We start from the raw sequence: 26,084 nt of genomic DNA, 5'->3' as shown, positions 1-26,084 counted from the left end.
CATCCGTTTGTTGAAACATCTCAATTGATATTCTGTGAATTCCTGGAGCCTTTTTTTTTGCCAATGCCTTCAGGGCAGTCTGGACTTCTTCCTTCAGTACCATCGGCTCCTGATCATATGCTACCTCTTGAAATGGTTGAACATCGACTAACCATTTTTGGTATAATGACGCTGTGTATTCCTTCCATCTTCTTTTGATGCTTCCTGCCTCATTTAATATCTTCCCCATGGAATCCTTCACTGTTGCAACTTGAGGCTTGAATTTTTTCTTCAGTTCTTTCAGCTTGAGAAACCCCGAGCATGTACTAGTTTTCTATTTTTGCTGTAATACCACAAGCTTAGTTTCTCAAACAATGCAAATTTATATTTTCTCTTGTATGAAATATAATTCAGTGATATTTATTCTTATATTTTTGTAATTTGGTAGTCTGACAGAGGTCTCATCAGGCTAAAATCAAGGAGTTGGCAGAACTGTATTACTTTCTGGAGGATCTAAGGATAATCCATTTCCTTGCCTCTTCCAGCTTCTAGATGCCATCTAAAATTTCTTTGGCTCATGGCTCCATTCCTCCATCTTCAAAGATAGCAATTTAGTGTTTTTCTTCTATTCTTACGTCACTTTCTGATCATAGCTAGGAAAGGGTCTCTTTAAGATTATGTGATTATGTTGGGACCACCTTGATAATCTCTTCATCTCAAGGTTCATAACCTAATCACATTTGCTAAATCCCTTTTTGACATGGGAGGTAACATATTCGCAGGTTCTGGATACGGGGACATGGATATCTTTGGGGAGTCATTTTTCTCCCTACCACACTGAGCTAATGTGTGAATGACTCATAGTTAAATTCCCCTACCAGAGATTTTATATAGTATTCAAGGGAAGATATTTGTTAACAAAAATGAATCTCTAACTAGTAGTCTAATAAAGTAAAATATATAGTAAATATATAAAAATAAGAAAATGAAATGAAACCCAATAAATTAAAATCTTATCCAATGGATGTGAAGGAAGATTTTCGGAGGATTGGCTATTAAATCTCACAGTATGGCCCATTTTAAGGACAAGCGGAACTGAAAAATCTGGGACCCAGGGATTTGCTTGACTTCTGGGAGGTGGGACAGGTTCTAGATGAAAGGGGTGATGAAAATGGGCAAAATATTTGAGGAAAAATAAAATAAGCCACATAAACATAAGCTTCCAAATAATAATCATGAAAATAACAACATTTTTTAGTATTTAATGTGTACCTAGTATTATGATTCACAGTAGAAAGATGTGACAGTTGCTTTTGTAAAGATTTATAGCCTTGGAAACCCTATGGGGCAGTTCTACCCCGTCCTATAGGGTCGCTGAGTTGGAATTGACTTAATGGTAGCGGGATTTGGGTATTATAATTAGAACTTTACATGTACTATCTCATTTAATCCTTATAGCAATTCTATACAACAGGTGATAGTATCCCAATTTTACACATGAAATAAATAAATATTAGGGAGGTTAAATAATTTAGCCAAGATCACAGTGCAAGTGAGTGGCAAAGCCAGGATTCAAACCTAAGTTTCACTTACTCCAAAAGACTAACTTTTAATAATTATGTTATACTCTGGCCTAGTGGCAAAGTGGTTAAGAGCTCAGGCTGTTAACCAAAAGGTTGGCAGTTCAAATCTACCAGCTGCTACTTGGAAACCCTGTGGGGCAGTTCTACTTTGTCCTATAGGGTTATTATGAGTCAGAATAGACTTGACAGCAAACAACAACAATGGGTACCTTTGAGGTTAGCAACCAGGAAGTCCAACATGACATGGGTGTGTCTCAATAACTGAAAAGAACAGAGTCACAGAAAAACAAGGTAAATGCAATAGTCAAAACTCCAAGTCAATGGGCAACACTGTCCACTGGTAACTGAAACCACCTACCAGTTAGTAACTGCAGTCCATACCCTGTAATAGGACTGACAATTGAAAGGTAGGCAAATGACTGAGACAGAAACATAAGCACAGGGAATCAGATGAAGAATATTGCTATCAGTACTGGAATAAAAGTGATTAGGACTAGGTTTCTGCAATATAGAAAATATCTAGCTTTAGAACTAGAATACAGGCTGAAGTCAAACGAACAGCAAAAGTAATGATGTTGATTCTGAGAATGTGATGTTAAAGCACTTTTAAGCTGCGCAGTAAGTAAGGAAAATCGAAGAATTGATGCCTTTGAATTACGGTGTTAGCAAAGAATACTGACTATACCATGGACTGCCAAAAGAATGAACAAATCTGTCTTGGAAGAAGTACAGCTAGGATGCTCCTTAGAAGCAAGGATGGCAAGACTTCGTCTCACATACTTTGGACATGTTATCAGAAGGGATCAGTGCCTGGAGAAGGACATCGTGCTTGGTAAAGTAGAGGGTCAGTGAAAAAGAGGAAGACCCTCAATGAGATGGATTAACTCAGTGGCTGCAACAATGGGCTCAGACATAACAATGATCATCAGGGTGGTACAGGACGGAGCAGTGTTTCATTTTGCTATACATAGGGTTGCTAAGAGTCGGAACTGACTCAACAGCACCTAACAACAATAACAACACCTAACAACAACAATAACATCTAAGTTTGGAATCAGTACTAGAGACTGATACTATGCTTACTGAGCAAGAAGCCAAATACTTCCAACTCCCCAGCCATGAAACAGAGGAGAAATGGAGACGTTGAGACCCAAGCACAATAAAGAGAGGTTCATCCCAAAGACAGGTCAGCCTTGCTTAACAGTTTCACTTAGAGCTCAGCTTCTTTCAAAACTATACATTCAAGAAAATCTCCAATTATATTTTTGCCTTTTTTCCTACCATATGGTTCACATTTCAATAGCACCACAGTTGACAAAGCAGGGATTGTCAATTTTAGGTACGGGTTGTTTATAAGTTGGGATTCATCTGGAAATGTACACGAGGTGAAGTCAATCCAAAAGACAAGAGAAATAAGACCAAAGGGCCGATAGTGTGTCCATACAAAAGGAAAAAGAAGTCTCAGTAAAGACAGAAATCATACTAAGACAGGTGAATTTGAGGATGGGGAGCTTGTCCCAAGCATCTATTTCATCAACCTGGACGTTAACAACCTGTATCTGAAGAGACAGCTATACATCAGTATTTGGTTAGGGGTTCTGAAATCTTGCTATTATCTAGATGTCTGATTCTATTAACTCATATATGACCACCATTTTTAAGAGAGATTGCAGGAAAAAGGCCTCTGGCATGTCAGCACAATTTTAAAACATGCCATTTGAACATACCCTTATTGATCTTTGTTTAGGGTCTAGGTCTAGATAAAGATTTTAAATCATTTTACATTTTAACAGCATTTTAAACAGTCATCTTTTCCTTTTTCTCTAAGATATCAGCACCACACCTTAGATGCTCTCTCCAACTGGGATACGAGACTATGAAATGCTGTAGGAATTTTGGGTCTTTTACTGGATTTACAACTATAAATTAAGTCAGTTTTATCTTTGAGGTACACTCTTTCTATTGCTACATAAAAAATTACCAGAAACTTGGGGGCATAAAATAGCATCTATTTATTATTTCCCAGTTGCTGTTGATGAAGTGCCTGTTGATACCTGCCAGACACTAATTCTCTCATGTTAACTCTAACTCCCAAATATTCTTCCGTATTGCCTTTCTCAATGCAGCACAGGTTGCTACAGACATTTCCTGTCCCATCTTCATTCTGATCCATGTAGGATTCATTCTCTAAAAGTTCAAGCTTAAGGAACTGGATATGTAAGATGATAAAATATTTCAGATAAAGTGCTGATGACCAATAGTACTTAAGGATTACATCTTTACGTGTATCATTAATGTGTGCTTGTGTATATGCATGTATGTGTGTGTGTATATATATATACACACACATACATATATATTCATTTATTTATCTGTATCTATTGGACATTTGGAAACCCTGGTGGCATAGAGGTTAAGTGCCAAGGCTGCTAACCAAAAGATCTGCAGTTCAAATCCACCAGGCACTCCTTAGAAACTCTATGGGGCAGTTCTACTCTGTCCTATAGGGTCACTATGAGTTGGAATCAACTCGATGGCAAAGTTTTTTTTTGGTTATTGAATATTTGGAGCCCTAGTAGTACAGTGGTTAAGAGCTCAGTTGCTAAGGAAAAAGTGAGCAGGTCGAATCCACCAGCTGCTCCTTGGAAACCTTATGGGGCAGTTCTACTCTGTCCGATAGGGTCGCTGTTACTCAGAAACAACTCTACGGCAACAGGTTTGGTTTTTTTTTTTTTGGTATTAAACATTTATGCCATGTACTATAAAATAAGTTTACATATTGTCATGGAATGAATTATGCCCCCCCCAAAATGTGTGTATCAACTTGGTTAGGCCTTGATTCCTAGTATTCTGTGGTTTCCCTCCATTTTGTGATTGTAATTTGATGTTAAAAGGATTAGGATGAGATTGTAACACCACTCTGAAGCAGGTTGTATCCCTAATCCAATGTAAAGGGAGTTTCCCTGGAGTGTGGCCTGCACCACCTTTTATCTCTCAAGAGATAAAAGGAAAGGGAAGCAAGGAGAGAGTTGGGGACTTCATACCACCAAGAAAGCAGCACCAGGAGCAGAGCGTGTCCTTTGGACATGGGGCCCCTGTGCTTGAGAAGCTCCTTAACCAGGCGAAGATTGAATACAAGGACCTTCTCCAGAGCCGACAGAGAAAGCCTTCCCCTGGAGCTGATGCCCTGAATTTGGACTTGTAACCTACTAGACTGTGAGAAAATAAACTTCTCTTTGTTAAAGCCATCCACTTGTGGTATTTTTGTTATGGCAGCACTAGATGACTAAAACACATATACTATCTCATTTTTTGCCTCTTCAATGTCTTCTTTACCCTTGGCCCAAGGTCTGTATATGGTCCTTCCTTACTTCACGGATGCCTCTTCAAGGAAGTACAAAGAAAATAACTGCCCATATAAGCTGTCTGTATGCTATGATTAAAAGGCTTAACATATTAAAATAGAGACATGAAGTGTATTCTAATAAACCGACACTATAAAAAATGTTTTGATAATCCTTGGTTGATTAATTATAGCTCTTATTTTGGTCAAGCTGTTTTCTTATTTTGGTCAAGTTGTACTCTTTCCTTAGGAAAAGGAGTGAATAACGTTGGATTTTCATGCAACCTGTCAAGGAATTAGGAAAGGTATTTTTGATCAAAGAACACTTTAATAACTTCACATTATAACATATAGTAAGCTATCTGCTCTGTCATTGTCAAAGCTGAGGTCTAAGCTGAATCAAAGCTATGCCCAGTTATATATCATACTTCTGAAAAGTCTGGCTTCTTTTTTGTGACAGCAATGTGTACATCATGGGAGTTAAACTCATGCAAAGAAGGAGCCTTTTCTTAGCAATAGTAGGTCCAGTGAAAAACACTGGCATTTAAAATAAGGAAGAAAGTAGGAGTGTGCAAATTAAATAGAGATACGTTGTTAAAGGTTAACCAGTTTCTCCTGGTGGTGTTATAAGCAAATGGCATAGTCATTCTCTGGTTCTACAATATTTAGATGTTTTATTTCTGTCACATAGTGGGAGCTGAGAACAAATGTGGGTAAACCTGACACAAAATACCTTCACAGAACATAAGCTAAAACCTATTCCCTTAAACCTTCAGTGTTGAATCATACGTTATGTCTGGACGATGAAAGTGAAGAAGGCCAAAGTAGCTCTGGTGTTGTCATGGTTTGGTACACATACACACACACAAATAATACACAAACACACACACACACGCACATGGAAAAGCATTCACATCCTGGAAATACGTTATTACCACTGCTATTGTATCGGTGTTCTACTGCTACATAAAAAATTACTGGAAATTTAGGGGCTTAAAGTAATATCTGTTTATTATCATGCTGCAGCAAATTACTTAATATGGCCCTTCTAGCCACAGTTGTAACTCCCACCAAATGACTGAGTGGTACTATGCAAATGAGGTATTTGTGGCCCGCCATGGAGATTGGATAGCTAATAATGTAAACGAGGTGCACGGCACACTACCAAGGGGATTGGTCAGTTTTGCCATCCCCCTAGCCTTAAAATGAGCTATTCCAGAGGCTGAAAGGAAGGATCTCAACACTACCAAGAAAGAAGAGGCAGGAGTGGAACACGTCCTTTGGGCCTGGGATCTCTGTGCTGAGAACCTCCTAGATCCAGGACACAAAGAGAGGAGCTGTAACATGAAAGACAGCAAGGGATGGTAGTGTGAGATGGCAAGAAATAGGAGACTGGCACAAGATGGCTGCAATGGGGATTCCCACCCCACAGAGTGAGAAAACTAAGCACCTTCAGGCACAAGGCTTATGGGCGGAATGAGGTGCCTCTGGGAACTTACCAGCCGAGCTAAAAAAAAGCTTTGTAACACTTGACTGCGTTGGGCAGAGGTGGAGCTGAGGGGCTAGAGAGAGGTGTGCCTGCAGGCATGGCTGTGAAGTGGCTGTTCTGATGGAAGAACTGTATCCTGAGCGTTCCTGAACCTAAACTGTACTTCCCTAATAAATCCTGTCATCCTGAGTATGATCTGTGAGTTCTGTGTGGCCATTGCAATGAATTATCAAACCCAGCAGAGAAGTAGAGAGTGCCGTAGGAGGGACAGACGGTGTCAGAATTGGTAAAGTGGTTGGAGGGTAGAGGCATGTCTGACCTCCACCTCATAGCAATCAGCCTTGGGCTGTTGATCTTGATTCTCCTTTTGCCTTGTGAAGTTAGAGGAGACCAGACACTGCTGCCCTGTCATTATTACAGTTGGTGTCTGAAACTGAATTTGTTGCAACATCTCCAGACTCACAGCAGCATGGAACTTTGTAAGAGAAAGAATGAAGGGACATGGGAAGTGAAACTTTTGATTCTTAGATGGTTACTTTGGCTGTTGTTATCTGCAATAGTTGAAAGGAAAGTAAGAGATATGCTGCAGCTGAGAGGAGAAAAGCCACACCTGGGACAAAAGTAGGTTGATTAAACAAGATGATTGATAGGGGACCAGGGTCTACTGGTTCCACCCAGCAAAGACCTGAAGCCACATACAAATGAGTGGGAAGATAGTCAAGGGGTGGAGAATATGCAACTATAAAGTTTTAAAAAGTGTTATGTGTTTATTTGAATGTACTTATGGATATTGAATGTTTCTTCTAAATCATATTGTAAAACAGCCCTAAATTACGATAGAAATGAATATTAGGTATTAAAGATTACAGAGAGCTTGTAACGCTGCTTTCAGCCAAAACCTGATTGTATGTGCTAAAAGGGAAGCTAGAATTTGCTGGAGAGAAGCACAGGCTGTTAGTTTGAATGCAATAGCCCAAATCCTGGTGGCGTAGTGGTTAAGAGCTACAGCTGCTAACCAAAATGTCGGCAGTTCAAATCCACCAGACTTTCCTTGGGAACTCTACGGGGCAGTTCTACTCTGCCCTATAGGGTCACTATAAGTTGGTATCCACTCACAGGCAATGGATTTGGCTTAGATTTTGTATAGACTATTTTTTTTTTTTTTTTTAATCAGGGCCCGAGCCCCACTCTAATGGCTTGGAGTCAGAAAATTTACATTTCAAAAGACATGCAGACCCACCCAGAAAAAAAAGAGAAAGAAACCAAACCCGCTGCCCTCATTGGAGTCTGACCCACCCAGAGCTGCTGAGAAACAGGAGATCTGCATTTGAAGGAAGGAAAAAAAATGACTGTTTTCCTTTCTGAATTTAGAGCAAGCAATTTGCCTTTGGATGCCTCAACGCAAGAAAAGCCAGTGCCCATCAGAAGAACGAACCCCTTTCTAGGATTGGAAGCTAAAGGGAGCCAGCGAGTAGACAGCCTGGTATGCTTGCTTGTGGTGACCACCTGGGTCTACTCAATGAGTGGAAGTGGGGAAAGTGCAGCAATGAAGAGATGGGCTGAGTTTAGACATGTTCCATTGGGACTCACTGACCTAGCCCATGGAGGCTAGAGATAAGAGAGAAAGGGCTGGCTGGTCAGAAGTGTAGGGAGTTGTGTGGAATCCTGAGCCTATGGGTGGTACCCACTGATCTAATCCCAGGGGCTAGGATGAGTGAGAGAAAAGGGGCTGGCTGGTTTGAATGCAGGGAGTTGTGTGTGGGCTCCCGAGTTTACAGCTGGTACCCACTGACCTAGCTCACATGGGCTAGGGATGAGCTGACCAGAACACAACCAAAGGAAGAGAAAGATGTTTGATACCATGAGCTGCCATAGACTGCTGTAATTTTATGGCTTGCTCTGGACTGGACTTTGCTTAAGGATGCAGATGCTCTAAGTACCAACCAGGACAGAAGATTCTTCAAACCAAGAAACACACTTGTCTTCTCAGAGTACTGGTTTGGTAAAGATGAATAATTTAAATACTGGCTGTCTAAAATGGGTGGTGGGGTGGGTATAAAGGCATGAAGTGGCTGGCTTACACACATTCATGGGTGTGCTGACACACAAAATGAGTGGTACAAGGGAGAATCCCCACTGTAATAGTTTCCTTTTTGCCTCATGGGTCTGGAGAACAGAGGGTGGGAGAAGATGTTGATAGGATTATATGATTCAGTGTGAGTACTGATAGTTAACAGGGTTAATTGTGATTGTAAAAACTGTAATTGTAGAAGCAGCAAGTGTGAAAGAGTGGACTTAAGGGGGAGGCACTGGTCGACTGGAATGCAGTGGCTGAACCTCAAGTCCCTTAAAGGTTTTGCTATGCTGATGCCTCATGAGGCTCAGAGCAAGGGAATAATCTTTCAGTTAAATTTTATCAGATGCCAGAGAGGGTGAAGCCAAGATGACTTTTGGAGAACCTGACCAGGTTTAATGGACAGCTGCAGAAGACCCAGGTGACTGGTACCTGACTAACCTCACCCTTAGGACTCTTTTGCCCTACTGAAGGACTAATTGTTAATGACTGTTTTGGACTATTAAAACGATTGCAAGGGGGAAGTTTATCCTTCAAGTATGAAGGTGCCAATGGATAGAAGAGCCAGGGTGTGGCCTGCGGTGCAGTGAATTACTTAATATGGCCCTTTTAGCCATAGTTTCTGTAAACTCCCACCAAATGACTGGGTGGGACTATGCAAATGAGGTGCTTGTGGCCCTCCAAGGGGACTGGATAGCTTGCTAATAATGTAAATAAGGTGTGTGGCACCCTTGTGAGGGTAAAAAAAAACCCATTGCCGTTGAGTCAATTCTGACTTACAGTGATCCTATAGGACAGAGTAGAACTGCCTCATAGGGTTTCCAGGGAGCAGCTGGTGAATTTGAACTGCTGACCTTTTGGTTAGCAACCAGTTGCTTAACCACTGAACCGCCAGGACCCCCTTGTGAGGGTGGGACCATGCCTATAAGGTGTTTGGAACTCTAATGAGGAGATTAGTCAGTTTTGCAATCCCACTAGGCTTAAAATGAGCCATCCCAGAGGCCAAAAGGGAGGATCTCAACACCATCAAGAAAGAAAAGCCAGGGGTGGAGCTCATCCTTTGGACCTGAGATTCCTGTGCCAAAACCCCCCTAGATCCAGGAGACAGAGAGAGGAACTGTAACATGGAAGACAGCGAGGGATGCAGTGTGAGATGGCAGGAATCAGGACATTGGCATGAGACAACTATGGTGGGGCTTCCTGGCCCACAGAGTGAGGCCACAGTTGGGCACAAGGCTTATCAGCAGAGTGGGGTGCCTCTGGGTACTTATCAGCAGAGCTAAGAGCTTTGTAACACTTGACCAAGCAGGGCAGAGGCCTGGCCAAGGGGTCAAGAGGCTGAGGGGCTAGAGAGAGGTATACCTGTGGTCATGGCTGAGAAGAAGCTGTCCTGATGGAAGAACTGTATCCTGAGCATTCCTGAATTTGAATTGTAACCTGTTACTTCCCTAATTAGCTCCACAATCATGAGTATGGTCTGTGAATTCTGTGTGGCCATTGTAACAAATTATCTAAGGCAGCAGAGAAGAAGAGAATGCTGTGGGAGGGACTGGTGGTGAAAGAATTGGTAAAGAGGTTGGAGGGGTGGAGGCATGTCTGACCTCTGTCTCACAGAAATCAGCATTGGGCTATTGATCTTGATTCTCTTTCTCCCTTGTAAAGTTAGAGGAGGGCAGACACTGTCGCCACATCACTTTTACAGTTATCTCCCAGTTTCTATTGCTCAAAAGTCTGGGCACAGAGTAACTGGGTTCTCTGTTCAGGGTCTCATCAACCAAAAATCAAAGTTTCAGCCAGGCTGCATTCTCATCTGAAGGTTAGGGTCCTCTTCCAAGCTTATTTTGGCTGTTGGAAGAATTTAGTTCCTTGTAGTTTCAAGACTTAGGTCCTGATTTTCTTGCTGAATACTGGCCAGGGAGTTTTTCAACTCTCAGAGGCCACCCTCAGGTCTTAATGATGGGGCCCTCTCACAACACAGCAGCTTCATTCTTCAAAGCTAAAAGGGTAGTCTCTCTCTTTCCAATCTGCAAAGACAGAGTCTTATATCATGTAACATAATCACAAGAGTGACTCTACCATCGCCTTTGCCATTTAACATAACCAAAGCAAGGGAGGGACTATCCCATCCTATCTCACCCATATTCCAGGGTCAAGGATTATACAGTGCATGTACAATGAGTGTAGAGAAGTGGAATCTTGACAGCCATCTGAGAATTCTGCCTACAATGATTATTACTCAGAACAACGACTGAACTCTGTGAAACACATGACTGGGGAGAGGGGAAATGCTTCTCACTTTCTGAACCTAGAAGTTAAGTATAAACCACGGGCAATCCCAAGAACACGTATAGCATTTTCTAAAAACTAAAACAACAACAACAAAAAACAATTCATAAATGTCTACCAAATTCCCCAGAGGAAGAACTCAGATCTCAATCTCAATGTGCCCTTTGAAATATGCCTTGTAGACGTGCAAATTCTTACACAGATCAATAATAAGGATGACAATGATTTATGGATAACTAACCAAAAGAGAACTTTACCCAGTTTTAGCAACTCCAAACTCTAGCTTCCCAAGAAATCATTCCTTTTATACCCAATCTTAGCTACTCTATCCAATAGCTGGCTACAGGCCCCTGTGGCAACATTGCATCCTCTAGAGGGAAAGTAAGCTTCAATACCCAAATTGTAACGTTGACATTTTCTGGAGTAGGAATAAAATACTCAGATGGCCAAGTTTTGATACTCTTTCAAGAAGAAAATAATTCTCTACAAAGTCTGGTGTTGTGACAAAAAGAAATATAGTTCAGGAATAAAGACTATGATTATTCACCCAGTCATACAAGACAGAAATCTGGGACTTCTCCCTCTTCTTTACATTCCTTCTACCATCATCTAATCAGTACCATATTCTATCAATCCTGCTTCTGTAGTGTCTCTCAAAATATTTCCCCCACCTCTCTATTTCTGTATCTGTAATTTATTCAGTCATGCTGTTGTTGTTAGGTGCTGTCAAGTAGGCTCCGACTCTTAGCAACCCTATGCACAACAGAACGAAACACTGCCTGGTCCTGCACCATCCTGACAACCGTTGTTATGCTTGAGCCTATTGTTGCAGCCACTGTGTCAATCCACCTGGTTGAGGGTCTTCCTCTTTTCCGCTGACCCGTACTTTGCCAAGCATGATGTCCTTCTCCAGGGAATGATCCCTTCTGACAACATGTTCAAAGTATGTAAGACGCAATCTTGCCATCCTTGCTCATTGGTCCATTTGTGAGGATTTTTGTTTTCTTTATGTTGAGGTGCAATCCATACTGAAGGCTATGGTCTTTGATCTTCACTAGTAAGTGCTTCACGTCCTCTTCACTTTCAGCAAGCAAGGTTGTGTCATCTGCATAACGCAGGTTGTTAATGAGTCTTCCTCCAATCCTGATGCCCTGTTCTTCTTCATATAGTCCAGCTTCTCAGATTATTTGCTCAGCATACAGATTGAATAGGTATAGTGAAAGAATACAACCCTGGGGCACACCTTTCCTGACTTTAAACCAATCAGTATCCCCTTGTTCTGTCCAAACAACTGCCTCTTGATCTATGTAAAGGTTCCTCATGAGCACAATTGTTCTGGAATTCCCATTCTTTGCAACATTATCCATAATTTGTTATGATCCACATGGTTGAATGCCTTTGCATAGTCAATAAAACACAGGTAAACATCCTTCTGGTATTAAGTCATAGATTATTGTAAAATCTTCCTAATTTCTTTTTTTTTTCTAGATTAGTTCATTCCTCAATTCATTCTTCCCCACAACTGCCAAAATGATCTTTCTAAAGTATAAATATGCTATTCTCCCTGTCCAAATTTCTTCAAAAATTATCCCCTATTGTTTTGAAGTCAGAAAACAAATTCTTCAGTTTAGGATTTCAGAACCTTCATGAACTTACTCATGCCTCCCTATCTAGCTTTATGCTACAGTACTTCCAACTATTTTTTTATTGCTAAATCTAATGGGCAGTTCTCAATCCTTACCATACTATTATGTTCAACAGTAAAGGCTATAATTGATCACGTTTTTGTTCTTGACATAGTCTCTTCCTTTAGTTAACCACAGATTCCTGGTCTTCTTTCTAGATACTCATTTTCTATCACCTTTCATTTCGATATTTAGATTTTGTAAACAAACAAACTATGGTGGGCAGAACTCTAAAATGGTCCCCAGGACTCCCATCCTCTACTATACATGCCTTGTAAAACCCCTGGAATGCAGGCAGGACTTGCGAATATAATGGTGTAGTCACTGCTGAGATTAGATTACACGGGAGAGCTGAGGAGAATTCTAAGCAAAGTGTTAAAGGTGTTGCCTGATTTCTTCTAGCTATTAATAATAAAATGCACAAAGAGAGCAATAAATTGAAGGAAGGACTATTAAACCAAAAAGAATAAGCATTGAATAATTTTTTTTTATTCTCAGCCTGTCCTAATGTTGCAAACTGACCCTGTTGAGAGTCCCGGTGGCTTCTAGAAGTAGGCACCAATTGAGCCCCTATGAAATGCTGTATGGGAGACCTTTTCTTGAGGCAACCTGGGGATGTAGTGCTTCAGATGATCCTTAAGTAGCCCAGGAACTTTGTGTTTCCAGGTATCTTAGGTAACAGTTCTAATTGTAACATTAGCTTAAACGCTTTGGCATCCTGGCTCCCATTCCCTGCTCCATTTCTATTTCTGTCTCCTGGGCCAAGGGTGAGGCCAACTTGCACTTCAGTGGTTATTGGTGTGTGTTCTGCTTATACAAGGCAATTTCCTTTGCTTCTCTTACCACCTAAGCAACTTTTATTGGCCATCCTCTTTGGCCTCCTAAATCTTAGGGGTGGAGCAAAGCTGGCAAGTAGCACTGGTACCTAGAAGTTGGAAGCCATCAGCAACTGTACAGTATTTATGGGGAGGTTGTTAATTGGACTGAAGGGAAAGCCTCTGAGTATATGAAAGGGCCTGGCAGCAGAAGAAAGCCAATAAAGCTTCTGATGGCAGTATAACAGAAGAGTCCTAGAGACAGTCTGCCTGAGTTCAAATCCTGGCTCTGCTAGCTTCTGATCTGGGGTCAAGGGGCTTCACTTCCAGGTGGCTCAGTTTCCTTATCTGCAAAATAGCAGTAAACATCATTGACCACTTTATAGGGTTATTGTGAAGATTAAATAAGATAAACTGAGTTAATCATTCCTTGCCTGTTCCTAGGTCCCTAAAACTGTGTCCCTTGTCAGCAGGAAGTAGCCAGATGAGTCACTGACCCTTATGCCTTAAGACTAAGGAACTGGTACAACTCAAGGGGGGGATTTAATCTGACCCTACAAATGCCAGTGAATTTCCATTTGTCCTTAAATTAGCCCAAGTCATATTTGGCCCACACTACATGCACAGAAGGGCCAGCTGTGACCACTAATTGACCTCAACAGAGGATGCAGCACAGGTGGAATGAATCAGAAGAAAAATCATCACCAGGATCCTATTCCAAAGCAAGAGATCAGACAAGAACCACGTCACCTCCTGTTTCCTGGCTGCCTCCTAGAATTTTCCCTCCCCAGTATGTCTGTGTGGCTGCCATCTTGCTGCTGAAATCACATATAAGCCCTGTTTTTCCCTAGCTCAGGGAGTTGGATCTGAGGAACTTCCTCCCTGCTCCTTGCTCTGTGCATTGCAATAAAGTTACTTTCTCAAAGACCAGTGTCCAGATTATTGGCAAGTCTGAGCATGCCGGACAAGGACTTGAAGTTGAGAGAATATATTTAATGTTTTAGTACTGAAGTAGAGAGAATATGTTTTCTAACGTTTTAGTATAACTGTATAAGCTAGTCTCTGAAAATTACTTGCTCTGGAATCTGTCCCACAATTGTTCCTTTGAAGAAAAATAAAGTAATCAATTTTTTGTCATTGATTAAACTGCATTCCTCTCCCAGGGGGCAAAACACACAGGACCAAAGTAGCTGAACAAAACTCAGATCCACCTTGTGACCGAAACCAGGATGGCGTGAAGAGACTTGCAAGATTCCAGAATGACATGAAGACACTTGCAAGACCTCAATAATAGATCGCTTTATCATTATGTCCACCTCAAAGAAGAATCAACATTCCTAGAAATCTCTAAACCCTGACCTTCTCCCTATAAAACCCTCCGGTTAGCCCTTTAGAGTTAGAATTTGGGAGAAATTTAACCCCCTTTGTCTCTTGGATGGAAACCCTGGTGGCATAGTGGTTAAGTGCTATGGCTGTTAACCAGAAGGCCAGCAATTAGAATCCACCAGGCGCTCCTTGGAAACTCCATGGGGCAGCTCTACTCCGACCTAAAGGGTCGCTATGAGTCAGAATCGACTCAATGGCAGTGGGTTTGGTTGGGTCTCTCGGACACCGGTGTTCAATAAAGCCCTCTTGCTGCTTACCTCCTCCTGTCTCAATACTGGCTTTGTGGCAGGTGGCTCGAATCCGCAATTTGAGGTAACAGACTCGCCTTCCCAGGTTCAGTAACAATGGCAAAAGATGTTCAAGGTCAGAAAATGACTGCGATACAGCATGTGACTGTACAACTTTTTCTAAAACCTCACTCAGAAAGATCAAAAGGTCAGACTATTTAGTTACACGAAGAGTCCTTCCAAGAGATTAAAGGTGTGGAAAGACCGTCTCAACAAAACCAGAGGACCTGTAGGAAGCTTAAGAGCATTGTCCTTCAGCCATTTCAGCAGGAGGCCAAGACAGAAAACAGGTTATCTCAAAAAGACCTGTGGATGTGACTTTTGTCTAGTGGAGTGAATCCTTGTGAAATTTACAAAGGTTCTTGAGAAAATTATTTCAGGAGAAACACTGTTAACTTAAGACTGAAAAATAATTGAGAAAGTACTAAATACAAGCAGGCTGTTGAGCCTTCAAAATTCTACTGGCAGGAAGCAAGATGATAAACCTATTCAGCTGCAAACGCATGCTACGTTTGATAATCAAGAGCCAGAACGCAGAGCCAAAAAGAATTACTCTCAGGCCCTGAAACTTAATCAAGAACTGCATTTCACCTTCTATTTCCCCACTTTGGAACCAGAATGCCTATAACTTTTCCCTTTGGTTTTACAAGATCACAGATAGAGAAAAATTGTACCCCAGCAGTTGTACCCAGTGAATTACACCATGAAGCCTCATCCAAATCTGGACCTGACTTTGGACTGTGAGTTCACAAGATTTAGATGAATTTTGGACTTTGAGCTGATACAATCATGAGATTTAGGTTCTGGTGAGATTCTGGACTTTGATACTGTAATGAGATGAGACTTTCATGGGAGAGGGTTTGGAAGGAGGGTGTTTATCTTTTGCACTTGGAAAGGACATTAATAGTTGGTGATCAGAGGATGGACTATGGTAGGCAGATTTCTTAAATGACTAACACAATTCCTGCCTCCCTGGTATACACACCCCATGTAATCTCCTTCCTTTCAGTGTGAGTAGATTTGTGAAAATGATGGGTTAGTCTCTCTTTTGATCAGGTTGCACTGCACAGCAAAATGATAGGATAGCCATTGTCATACTTACATGATGTTCTATAGGACTAATTTAGCAGATTGGGGGAATTCTCCTGTTATCATTGAATAAATAGGCTGCCATGTTGTGGTAGGGCCACATATCAAGGCTCTGAGGTCATTTTATAGGAGCTGACCCCAGCCGACAGCCAGAAAGAAAATGAGGACCTCAGTCTATATACTGCAAAGAGCTGAATTCTCCCAACAACCTGAATTAATCTGGAAGAGGACCTTGAGCCTCAGGGAAGATTGCAGCCCAGGTCAACACCTTGACTTTAACCCAGTGAGACCCTGAGCAGAGGACCCAGCTAATCTTTGATTGGACTCCTAACCAATAGAAACTACAAGATAATAAATTTGTGCTATTTTAACCTATCAACTTTGTGGTGATCTGTTATACAGCATAGAAAACTAATATATTAATATAAACAAATTGAAAAATAAACTAGCAGAATTAGTTTTAGGAACTTTCTGCAACTCCCAATAACTCTATCCCAATTGGTCTTAGTAGTTAGAATATTTTCCGACTTTTAAATGTTTTTGAAACCAAAATATCCTTAAAATAAACACAATGGGGGCAGGGGCATACAAGTGTATTGTAGATGACAATCTAAGGCCAAAACTCCTTAAGTGATATCAGAATGCCACACTAGTGGGGATTTATCATATAACTCCGAGAAGGTGAAAAGAAAATCTGAGTAATTAATACTGCTATGTACGCGGAATCGACTCTATGGCACTGGGTTATATACGATGTATGTGTATAGATGTATATGTATATATATATTCACAGAAGCAAAAGGGACTTACTCTGAAAGTTGTTCACTGAGAAGACTCGAGGATGATAGAATCCTGTTTTGCAAATGCACCGATAGGCTCCAAGCACAAATCCTTGGCCTTTAATTGGCATACACTATGAAAAAGAAAGACAACAATATAGTCAATCATAGTTTATTTCACAGTATAAAGACCCAACCTCCCACCTGCAGAAGACCAAACCCGTTACTGTCAATTCTGACTCACAGCGACCCTATAGGACAGAGTAGAACTGCCCTATAGGGTTTCCAAGGAGCGGCTGGTGGATTTGAGCCACGAATCTTCCTTCAGGTTAGCAGCCAAACTCTTAACCACTCCACCACCAGGGCACCATAACCGCCCCCCCCAAAAAAAACAAACCCAGTGCCGTCGAGTCGATTCTGACTCATAGCGACCCTATAGGACAGAGTAGAACTGTCCCATAGGGTTTTCAAGGAGCACCTGGTGGATTTGAACTGCCAACTCTTTGGTTAGCAGCCGTAGCACTTAACCACTACACCACCAGGGTTTCCATAAAAACCGAAAGATATCCATTATTACAAATGGTGACAGAACTAACACTTTTCCGGAAATAAAATATTTTTTTAACTTTTATTTTAGGTTTTTTTTTTTTTTTGGTCCACATTTTCTTAGAAGAATCAAGTTGAGTTTCCCATCTAAATAAACACCATGAGAACCAAATTGGCAATACATCTTTAATTCATTTATTGCCATGAGGGAGTAATTACTAGACAGTTTTTTTTTTTAATATCTCCCATCTAATCACACTGTTTTAAAAGATATTCCCAAAATCTATAAGAATATTTTGAGAATCCATACTAAATATTTCTATCAAAGCAAAGATAGGTAGGTAGGTAGGTAGGTGGATGGATGGGTGGATGAATGAATGGATAGACAGAATTTGAGGTGTGAAGATTTTCTAAGTTAAACATTAACCAAATTTCATCCTCAAAACAATCTAACACAAATTGATGGGATAACAAAACAAGTACATTTTAAGATACAAATTTTAGAAGGCATTTTAAAAAATGAAATTAATTCTCAAGGGCTCTTTACCTAAAGCCTGTTAAAAAAAAAAAAAAGCTCTACATGTATATAAAATGAAGAAAAACAGTGATAAGCTTCCCAAGTATTTCATACCATTTGACATCTCCCAAAACTTAATTTTAGCTGGTAGCACAGTGGTTAAAGTGCTCAGCTGCTAACTGAAAGGTAAGGGTTTCTAACCTACCAGCCGCTCCGTGGGAGAGAGATGTGGCAGCCTACTTCTGTAAAGACTTACAGCCTTGGAAATTCTATGGGGCAGTTCTACTCTGTCCTGCAGGGTCACTAGGATTCAGGATCGACTGAAAGACAGTGGGTTTTGGTGTCAAAGAGTATCACCTGACTGTAGCAAAATTCAGCTTAACATATTTCTGCTACATGCAATTACATAAACATAAACTAGGGATAACTTCTATTACAAAAATTATATCAGTACACAGGGTGCTTTCAAGAATTTAATCAAAGCTAAAATTTCTTTTCTAATATCTCTCTACCAAGATTGTAATCCTTTGCCTTTTTGCCGTTATAATTCATTAGTGAAGCTTAGAATCTAGTGGATTTAAAATTTATAATGTGTCTCTCTGATACACAGGCCCTTGGGAGAAAAGTCTAAATAATTTAAATAATAATTACGTAATCTAAGCTTAAATGATTAGCATCAAAATCGGTATGAAATATCACAAAAACCTCAACAATTAGAAACATATTTATATATAAGTTAGCAAGAGCTAGTAATGTTCAAACTTCAGAGATATAGCAAGAAAATCTTTGAAAAGGAACTTTCTAAAAGACTTTAATATTTCATTAACAACCATTTTTGTCCCTCTACACACATTTATATTCAATTACAACTTGTAACAAGCTAAAAACACCGTTCTTGACCCAGAGTGAAATAAAAGGGCAAGTGAGTGCCAATCGATTCAACTGGTTGGCAAGTATTTATGAAATAACTGCCCCGTGCCCAAAGAACTCCTATAGAACCTCATTAAGATAACATACTCTTATAAAGATCTAGTTATACAATAGGTCAAGTCATATTCCTGAAATATATAAATAAAAAAGCAATTATAACATTACTTTGGTATTATGGAAAGGGAAGAGGATTCATGGTCAGAAAATCTGAATTTAAATTCTGACTTTATCATTTACTAGTTATGTGAATTTCTTGACCTTTCTGAGCCTTTTTTTTTTATTTGTAAAATAAGATCAGTCAGTTTATGCTACAGCTTGAAGGAGGCAGAGTCAACGAGATTCCCTAGCCAGTTAAACATGGGATATAAGAGGAACAGAAGAATAAAACACAATCCCCAGGTTTTTGGCCTGAGTAACCTGCAACTAGGAAAGCCATCAAATGAGCTGAGAAAGGCTGTGGGTCAAGTAGATTTGAGGAAAAGATCAGAAGCTCAGTTTTGTACCTAAATTTGAAGTATCTAAAATTTAATTCTAGATAGAAAACAGGCAGTTTGATAAATGAATATATAGAGTTTAGGAGCAATGTGTAGGCTGTATAATTGGATAGCCATTTGCATAATGACAGCATATAATGCCATGAGATCAGATAAGACTAGATCACTAAGAGAGTTCTTGTAGACAGAGAAGGGAAGACGTCCAAGTGGTGAGAATCAGGACACTCCAGTGCTACAAAATCAGGCATAAAGGAAGGACCAAAGAAAACTGACAACAGCAATCCAGTGGTATCATTATTTTATTAACTAGATTATGATACTATAAGCATAATGTGGAATTTATCATGAATTACACTTACTAAACATTCATTTAGCAAAAACTGATCCAGGTAAACGAAGTCTAAGATACTAAGAATACAGGGTAAACTTTAAATATTTTACCCCACTAGAATTTGGAGGTTAGTCTTATTTATTAAAATAGCACTAATTTCCTGGTAATGACTCAACAGTGGAACAGTGATTCAGTTGAGATTTTTAAGTGTTTAGAGTAGATCTGTTACACATAAGGTCACCATGAGTCTGAGCAACTAACAACAACAAAGAGGGAGGAGCTAAAATTTTATTGGAATAAGAATAACTCCCTGCTACTTTTTACTAGGTAACCAGAGCTGAAAGAAAAATGAAAGTTTAAGTACAAAAAAAAAAAAAAAAAAAAACTACCTGATTATATAAATATGTCTAAATATAAAACCTCTGAACTTAAAAAAAAAGCTTCCTAATTTTTTATGGAAAGCACAGCAATATGAATTATTAGTAACCTCAGACTCTCTGTTCTGTCCTTAAATTATGTTATGGTCCCAAAGAAAAGGAAAAAAAAAAACAAAACTTTTTGCCAGTTAAATTCGATACAGGCCTATTATTCTGCTTTATACTCCAACTCCAGTGCTGCAGAGCCTGCACGGAACCTACATAAGCTTGCCTTGGAGCATACAAATGACCTAGTCTTTTCTATTAATGTTTGTAAATTTACATTGAACTTACCATACTTTCTTGCTCCATCCACCACCACCATTCCCTGGCTATCCCATTACTGCTGCCTCTCAACTAAAATTACACATTTCCAAGATTAGGGGATTAATTTAAATTCAGCAATGTAATTCAAAAAACTCCCATAAATATAATGACTACCCAACTACTGTTTATCCTATTTGGACTAAGAAGCTCCTGTTAACAAGGTTTAGGAGTCTGGAATATGAACACAGAGCCTCACTTAATCCAGGGGAAAAAATCATAAGAATTTTACTCTACTATTAAATGTGTCTACAATTCAATTTAGATATTCAAGTCTAAACCGTCCTGCTTTATCCTCATAGAAGTTTAAGAGGGCAGAAGTGGAAAAAGTAGCACTTCTTACCCCATGAGGGTAGCTGTCCCACGAACAGCCTTTGAAAACCCATTAAGCTTTTGTATTACGACTCATAATATCCCTGGGAGTGAGGTAGCTGCCCACAAGATCAGACACCCTCTCTGATGAACGTTACCAAGCCATCAGCAGAGATTTACTAAGGAGAGACCACAATCAAACCCAGGTTCCTAGGAGTAAACCAGACCCAGTCAGAGAGAAATGGTGGTCAACAGTTTAGAACAAAACGGTCTTTTCCCCCAATGATGTATATGTAAACCCTCAAGCCATTCTGCAACACATAACTGACATGAAGTCTAATTCACCCCATGTGTCACAGGTTATCAGCTTCTGGTAAACACAATTTGCAGAGCAAAACCAGGTCAGCCTGCCAGTCTTGAAGATTTTTTTTTTTTTTTTTATGAAGGTACTATTAAGCAGTGGAATGGCTTAAATGAAGGCTAAAATGAGATATGTACAGGGGAAGTCTTGTTTGTCATTTAATGGAAACAACACTTGTGCTTAAGAATCATACCTACACATAACTGTGAACAAAAGCTCATTTGGGACCGAAAAAGGATGCAAATACAATCAAATTTATTTAACTCAAAATCCTTTAGAAATGGACCTTAAATGCCTTTCCTTTTTTTACGTTGTTTTGGAATTTTCCTAAAATGTAAAACACTTCCAGCCTCTCTGATCTGAACATGATGAACAAAATTTAACATTTTCTTTATGAGTCAGAATCATTAGCTCAAATACTAGGTACTGAACTGTGCTGAAGTATACTAATGCCCTCTGGAACTACTGAAGTTTTATGGCTATTTTTTCATACACTGAACACATTTTTTAAAATTTATTTTCTTTTTCCCATCTTTGTTTTGCATTACCAGCTGTCACATTTTAAGCCAAAACTCTGTACTTAACCTCTAGAAATGTCTTTTCCCCTTCTAAATTATGGTTGTAATTACCTGTATACCTAGAAACTACATCATCCAGCATGTAAAGTAAGAGTATAAGAGATAATGAACAGGAAAGTTACAGTAAATAAGAGTTGATATTTATGGAGTGTTTATTACTGTCCTAAGTGCTGTGTAAATATTAACTCATGTAATCCTACATCAATCCTACTATTATCTCCACTCGACAGATGAGAAAATTGAGGCACAGGCTGCTAAAGTAACTTGCCCAAAGCCACACAGGATTCAACAACAGGGCTCTGGCTCAAAGAAGAATAACTACTCTCTACAAAGTATGGGCACGTGGTAGTTCATAAATAAGGAGCATGGTCACTTTGGAATCTATTTCGATTGTTCCGAGATCTGTATTTTCCCATGCTTCTTGGTTTCTGGCAGTATTCCAATCCAGGTGCATCTGTTTTCTGGGTCATTAAGTTTTATGTAAGTGAAGGTTACTGAGAGAAAAATGCATATATGAAATGTATTTTAAGAAGTGCAATCAATTCTTACACCTGTTACAAATTCTAAAAATAAGCGCCTCTCCCTTCCCAATGCAGAGTTCCCCAGCTTGGATCTTAGAAAGTGAAGTTTTCATTTCAGGGCATGCATGTGGAGTGTTTCTTCCTACATGAATTTCCTGAACATAGAAGTCCCTCTCTTTCTAAGGAGAATCATGAGGGCTGGTTCACGGACACTTATTTCCAAACCAAACTGAGAACGTGTAGCCGTGGCAACTAAGGGGTTTCTATCAGTCGAGTCTGTCACTTCTTTTTCTCTTTGGTGGTAAATATCTGACACAGTTCTGCTGCATTTTGACAGAAGGCTTATCTAATTCCAGAAAGAGTTTCCTGCTGTATTGAATTTACTGAGTCTTATTCAAAAAGCAGGTGGCAATACCACAGAGGCATAAAGGAAGATAAAAGGCTTGACCCTAGAAGATGAAGTAGTAACTGGGTCTCTAGATAAGTTTAAAAGACAACAGTTTTATTTATCTTTTATTCTATGTAATTTGTGAAGAATTACTGTAAAATGTTGGACCTGCTAGTTCGGGAGTGGGATTTTGGGGGACTTGGTACTAAAACAGGTTAATTATACTAACATCCAGTGGCTTCTCCACCACAACAATTTGCAAGTTTATTAAAGCAAAAGGAAAACACTCAGAGGAAATCTAAAAGGCCTCCAGGCAATGATAGGGTACACATCACCCACATATTTCATCAAACAATCTTCCGGGAAAACAAGGACTCATGAATAACAAATAATGCAGTATTTCACCAGGGAGGAAAAGAACCACATCTTGTCTCTATTATTCAGCAGCTGCCAGAAGCCGCTTTAAAAAGCATGATGGACTGGGCGGGAGGGGCAGGGAGGGGCGGGGGTTTCCTTATGACACAGTTAAAGTTAAAAAAGAAACTGTTTTCTATTACTAATTTTTCAACCCTTCTTGTTATATTGACTACAGCCCTCTCTCAGAAAAGGGCTAAAGGATGGCAGCACGGCATCTGGCACAGAGACACTGGAAGTCTGAGAACTTCACAATGACACCCAGAAAGATGCTTTGTGGGGGTTGAAACTGACTCAAGAAAATGTCAAGATTACACCTCTCTGAATGAGCAAGCCCATTATCCTAGACCCGCCTACAGAAATAGCCCCAAAGGCTTGATAAATGCAAATTTTTAATATGCTCAACACTTTCTAGTAATAAAAGAATGCCCTCCACTAAAGCACGAACTCACCGTGATGCATTTCTGCTCTATCTCTGAAACCCCACGTTCCTGGTCACAGTTCATAGGCACTGGGGACTTCCTTTTCATTCTTGACTTAATTTGGCACTTCCTTACTAAGCCCAGTTGTATGCTATTTGTTGAAGTAACAAAAAAGAACAAATTCAAGGTCTGGCTCTCAGAGAGCTTATAACCCACAAGCACAAAAGAAAGATCAGAGCGCCTATATCGTGTTCTATCTATCCCCTTCACAATTAAAGGGCTTCATGTTTGTTTGCATGCTTTACAGTAGTTCACCTTTAGACATTGCTCTAAGATAAATTGTTGTTTAAAATACAAATTGCTGTACTAATAATTTAATATTAATAGTATATGTGAGTTCAAGATATGCTTAAATATTTTTAAGTATGAATAGAAGCCATGAGACAGAATCTGCCTCAATTACCTTTGACCAAACCTACAAACCTGCCAGGACCCCTGCCCATATTATTCTGATAAAATGGAAAATATTTTCCACCTCCCATATATTTTTCAAAGGGGCTCTGGTGGCGCAATGGTTAAGTGCTCAGCCACTAACCGAAAGGTTGGTGGTTTGAACCCACCAATCGCTCTACGGGAGAAAGATGTGGCAGTCTGCTTCCAGATTACAGTCTGGAAACCCTATAGGGCAGTTCTGCTCTGTCCTATAGGGTTGCTATATGTCGGAATCGACTTGACAGCAATGGGTTTGGATTTTGGTATATATTTTTCAAGGAGCCCTGGTGGCTCCTTGATACCACTAGCAGCTCTGCAGGAGAAAAGACCTGGCAATCTGCTCCCATAAAGATTTCAGCCTAGGAAACTCCATGGGGCAGCTGTATTCTGTCATATAGGGTTGCTATGAGTCAGAATGGACTTGATGGCACCCAATAACAACAACTTATATTTTTCCCCTCCTATTTTTTATTTATATAAAAATTAAAAAAAATAAATAAAATAAATAAATAAAATTTTTTTTTTTTTATATAAATCTAATCCTGTACCTTGGTTCCAAATTCCTCATTCATGTTCTCAGTGACTTCCTCTAGCAATAACTCCCTTTCTCTTGTTCAACCTATTCCTCTATACCAGAAGTTCCTCATTATTAACTATGCTAAAATCTCAGCCATATTAAAATATAAAAGGAAAGCTCTCTTCAATCCCAAATTCCCCTCCAGTTACTGTCTAAGCTTCAAACTACAGAAATTTAGCTCCCATCACCCTTGCTCCATTAAACTGATCTTGTCAAAGCCGCAAGTGATTTTCATGTCATTATATCCAGGAACTGTTTTCAAATCTTTCATTTCAACCTGCTGCAGAATTTGACACTGCTGAACATCGTTTCCTCATGAAATACATTCTTGCCTTGGCTCCATATTCTCAAAATTTTCCATTCTCCTCCAGCCTCTGTTGCCGCACTTTGTCAGTCCTGTGATGACACTCTTCTTCCTGGCCTCAACAAGTGGGATTCCTAGGGCTCTGCTCAATACCTTATTCTTATTCCAAATGTGTTCCCTATATCATCTTAAAACTCTCATGCAAATGACAATACTGTTTATCCATCCAATTTGTTGACTGCAGAAGCCTGAAGTTAGAAACTTCTCCCCTTTCTTCACCCTCCAGAGCCAATCCATCACCAAGTTCTATTACTTTTAGCTTCTAGATAAATGTAAAATCTATCCTGGGACTTCTCTTTGCCACCCCTATTGCCACGCCACTAACAAAAGCCTCCATAACCTCTCATTAGGATTAGTACAATTGCTTCATACCTAGTTTCTTGAGTTTTCTCTCCTCCAATCCATGTCTTGTATGTGTTCTAGAATGATCTTAGCTTTCTTTTTTTTTATATAATTTTTATTGTGCTTTAAGTGAAAATTTACAAATCAAGTCAGTCTCTCACATAAAAACTTATATACACCTTGCTACATATTCCCAATTACTCTCCCCCTAATGTTTTTTTTAATGAGACAGCCCGCTCTCACCCTCCACTCTCTCTCTTTTCCTGTCCGTTTCGCCAGCTTCTAACCCCCTCTGCCCTCTCATCTCCCCTCCAGGCAGGAGATGCCAACATAGTCTCAAGTGTCCCCCTGATCCAAGACTAGCTTTCTTTTTAAATATTACTCTTAATTTCACATGGAATACATGCATAAGTTCTTATTATAAAAGTTCGAACACTAAAGATATAGAGAGAATAAAAAGTGAGTCTGCAGTAAACACACTTTGGAAATGATTTGAGACTGTTGAGACAGTTGAAGAGGAACACATCTTACAACCCAGTGGTTCTACTGCTAGACATACTATGGTACATATATACCAAGACATATGCGAGAATGTTCATAGCATTATTGTTATAGAATAATATTCAAAAAGTCCACTAACTGAAAACCAGATAAAATTGTATTATATTCATAAATGTAATATGAAAAAGCAGAGGTAGATGAACTACATCTATATATGTACATCCATTTAGGTAAATCTAATACAAAATACTGAACAAAAAAGTAAGTTGTAGAAGAATACATATGATTTCATTTACATGAAGTTGAAAATCATGTAAGACTTTTACAAGGCATTGTTTAAAGATATATACATACGTGAATCTATAAAAAATAAAAATGATAAATCTAAAATTCAGGCTGTTATCTTCTGGTTGGGGGACATAGCTACCGGATGAGGGAGGAACACAGGGGTTTCTAAGG

At 39.6% G+C, this 26,084-nt stretch overlaps 1 protein-coding gene across 1 annotated transcript in view; it reads right to left on the bottom strand.

The window, feature by feature from the left end:
- GPR158 (G protein-coupled receptor 158) overlaps positions 1 to 26,084 on the bottom strand; it is a 552,101-nt gene that overhangs the window by 256,886 nt on the left and 269,131 nt on the right. The window contains exon 3 of the mRNA XM_003410549.4: positions 16,827 to 16,929. Coding sequence (XP_003410597.2) covers positions 16,827 to 16,929 — 103 coding nt within the window. The remainder of the gene's footprint in view (positions 1 to 16,826; positions 16,930 to 26,084) is intronic.

Source organism: Loxodonta africana, chromosome 4 (assembly GCF_030014295.1).
Source record: "Loxodonta africana isolate mLoxAfr1 chromosome 4, mLoxAfr1.hap2, whole genome shotgun sequence".
In the NCBI taxonomy this organism is placed as follows: Eukaryota; Metazoa; Chordata; class Mammalia; order Proboscidea; family Elephantidae; genus Loxodonta; species Loxodonta africana.
The sequence above is the reverse complement of the archived record's forward strand: the minus strand, read 5'-3'. Positions and strand labels throughout refer to the sequence as shown.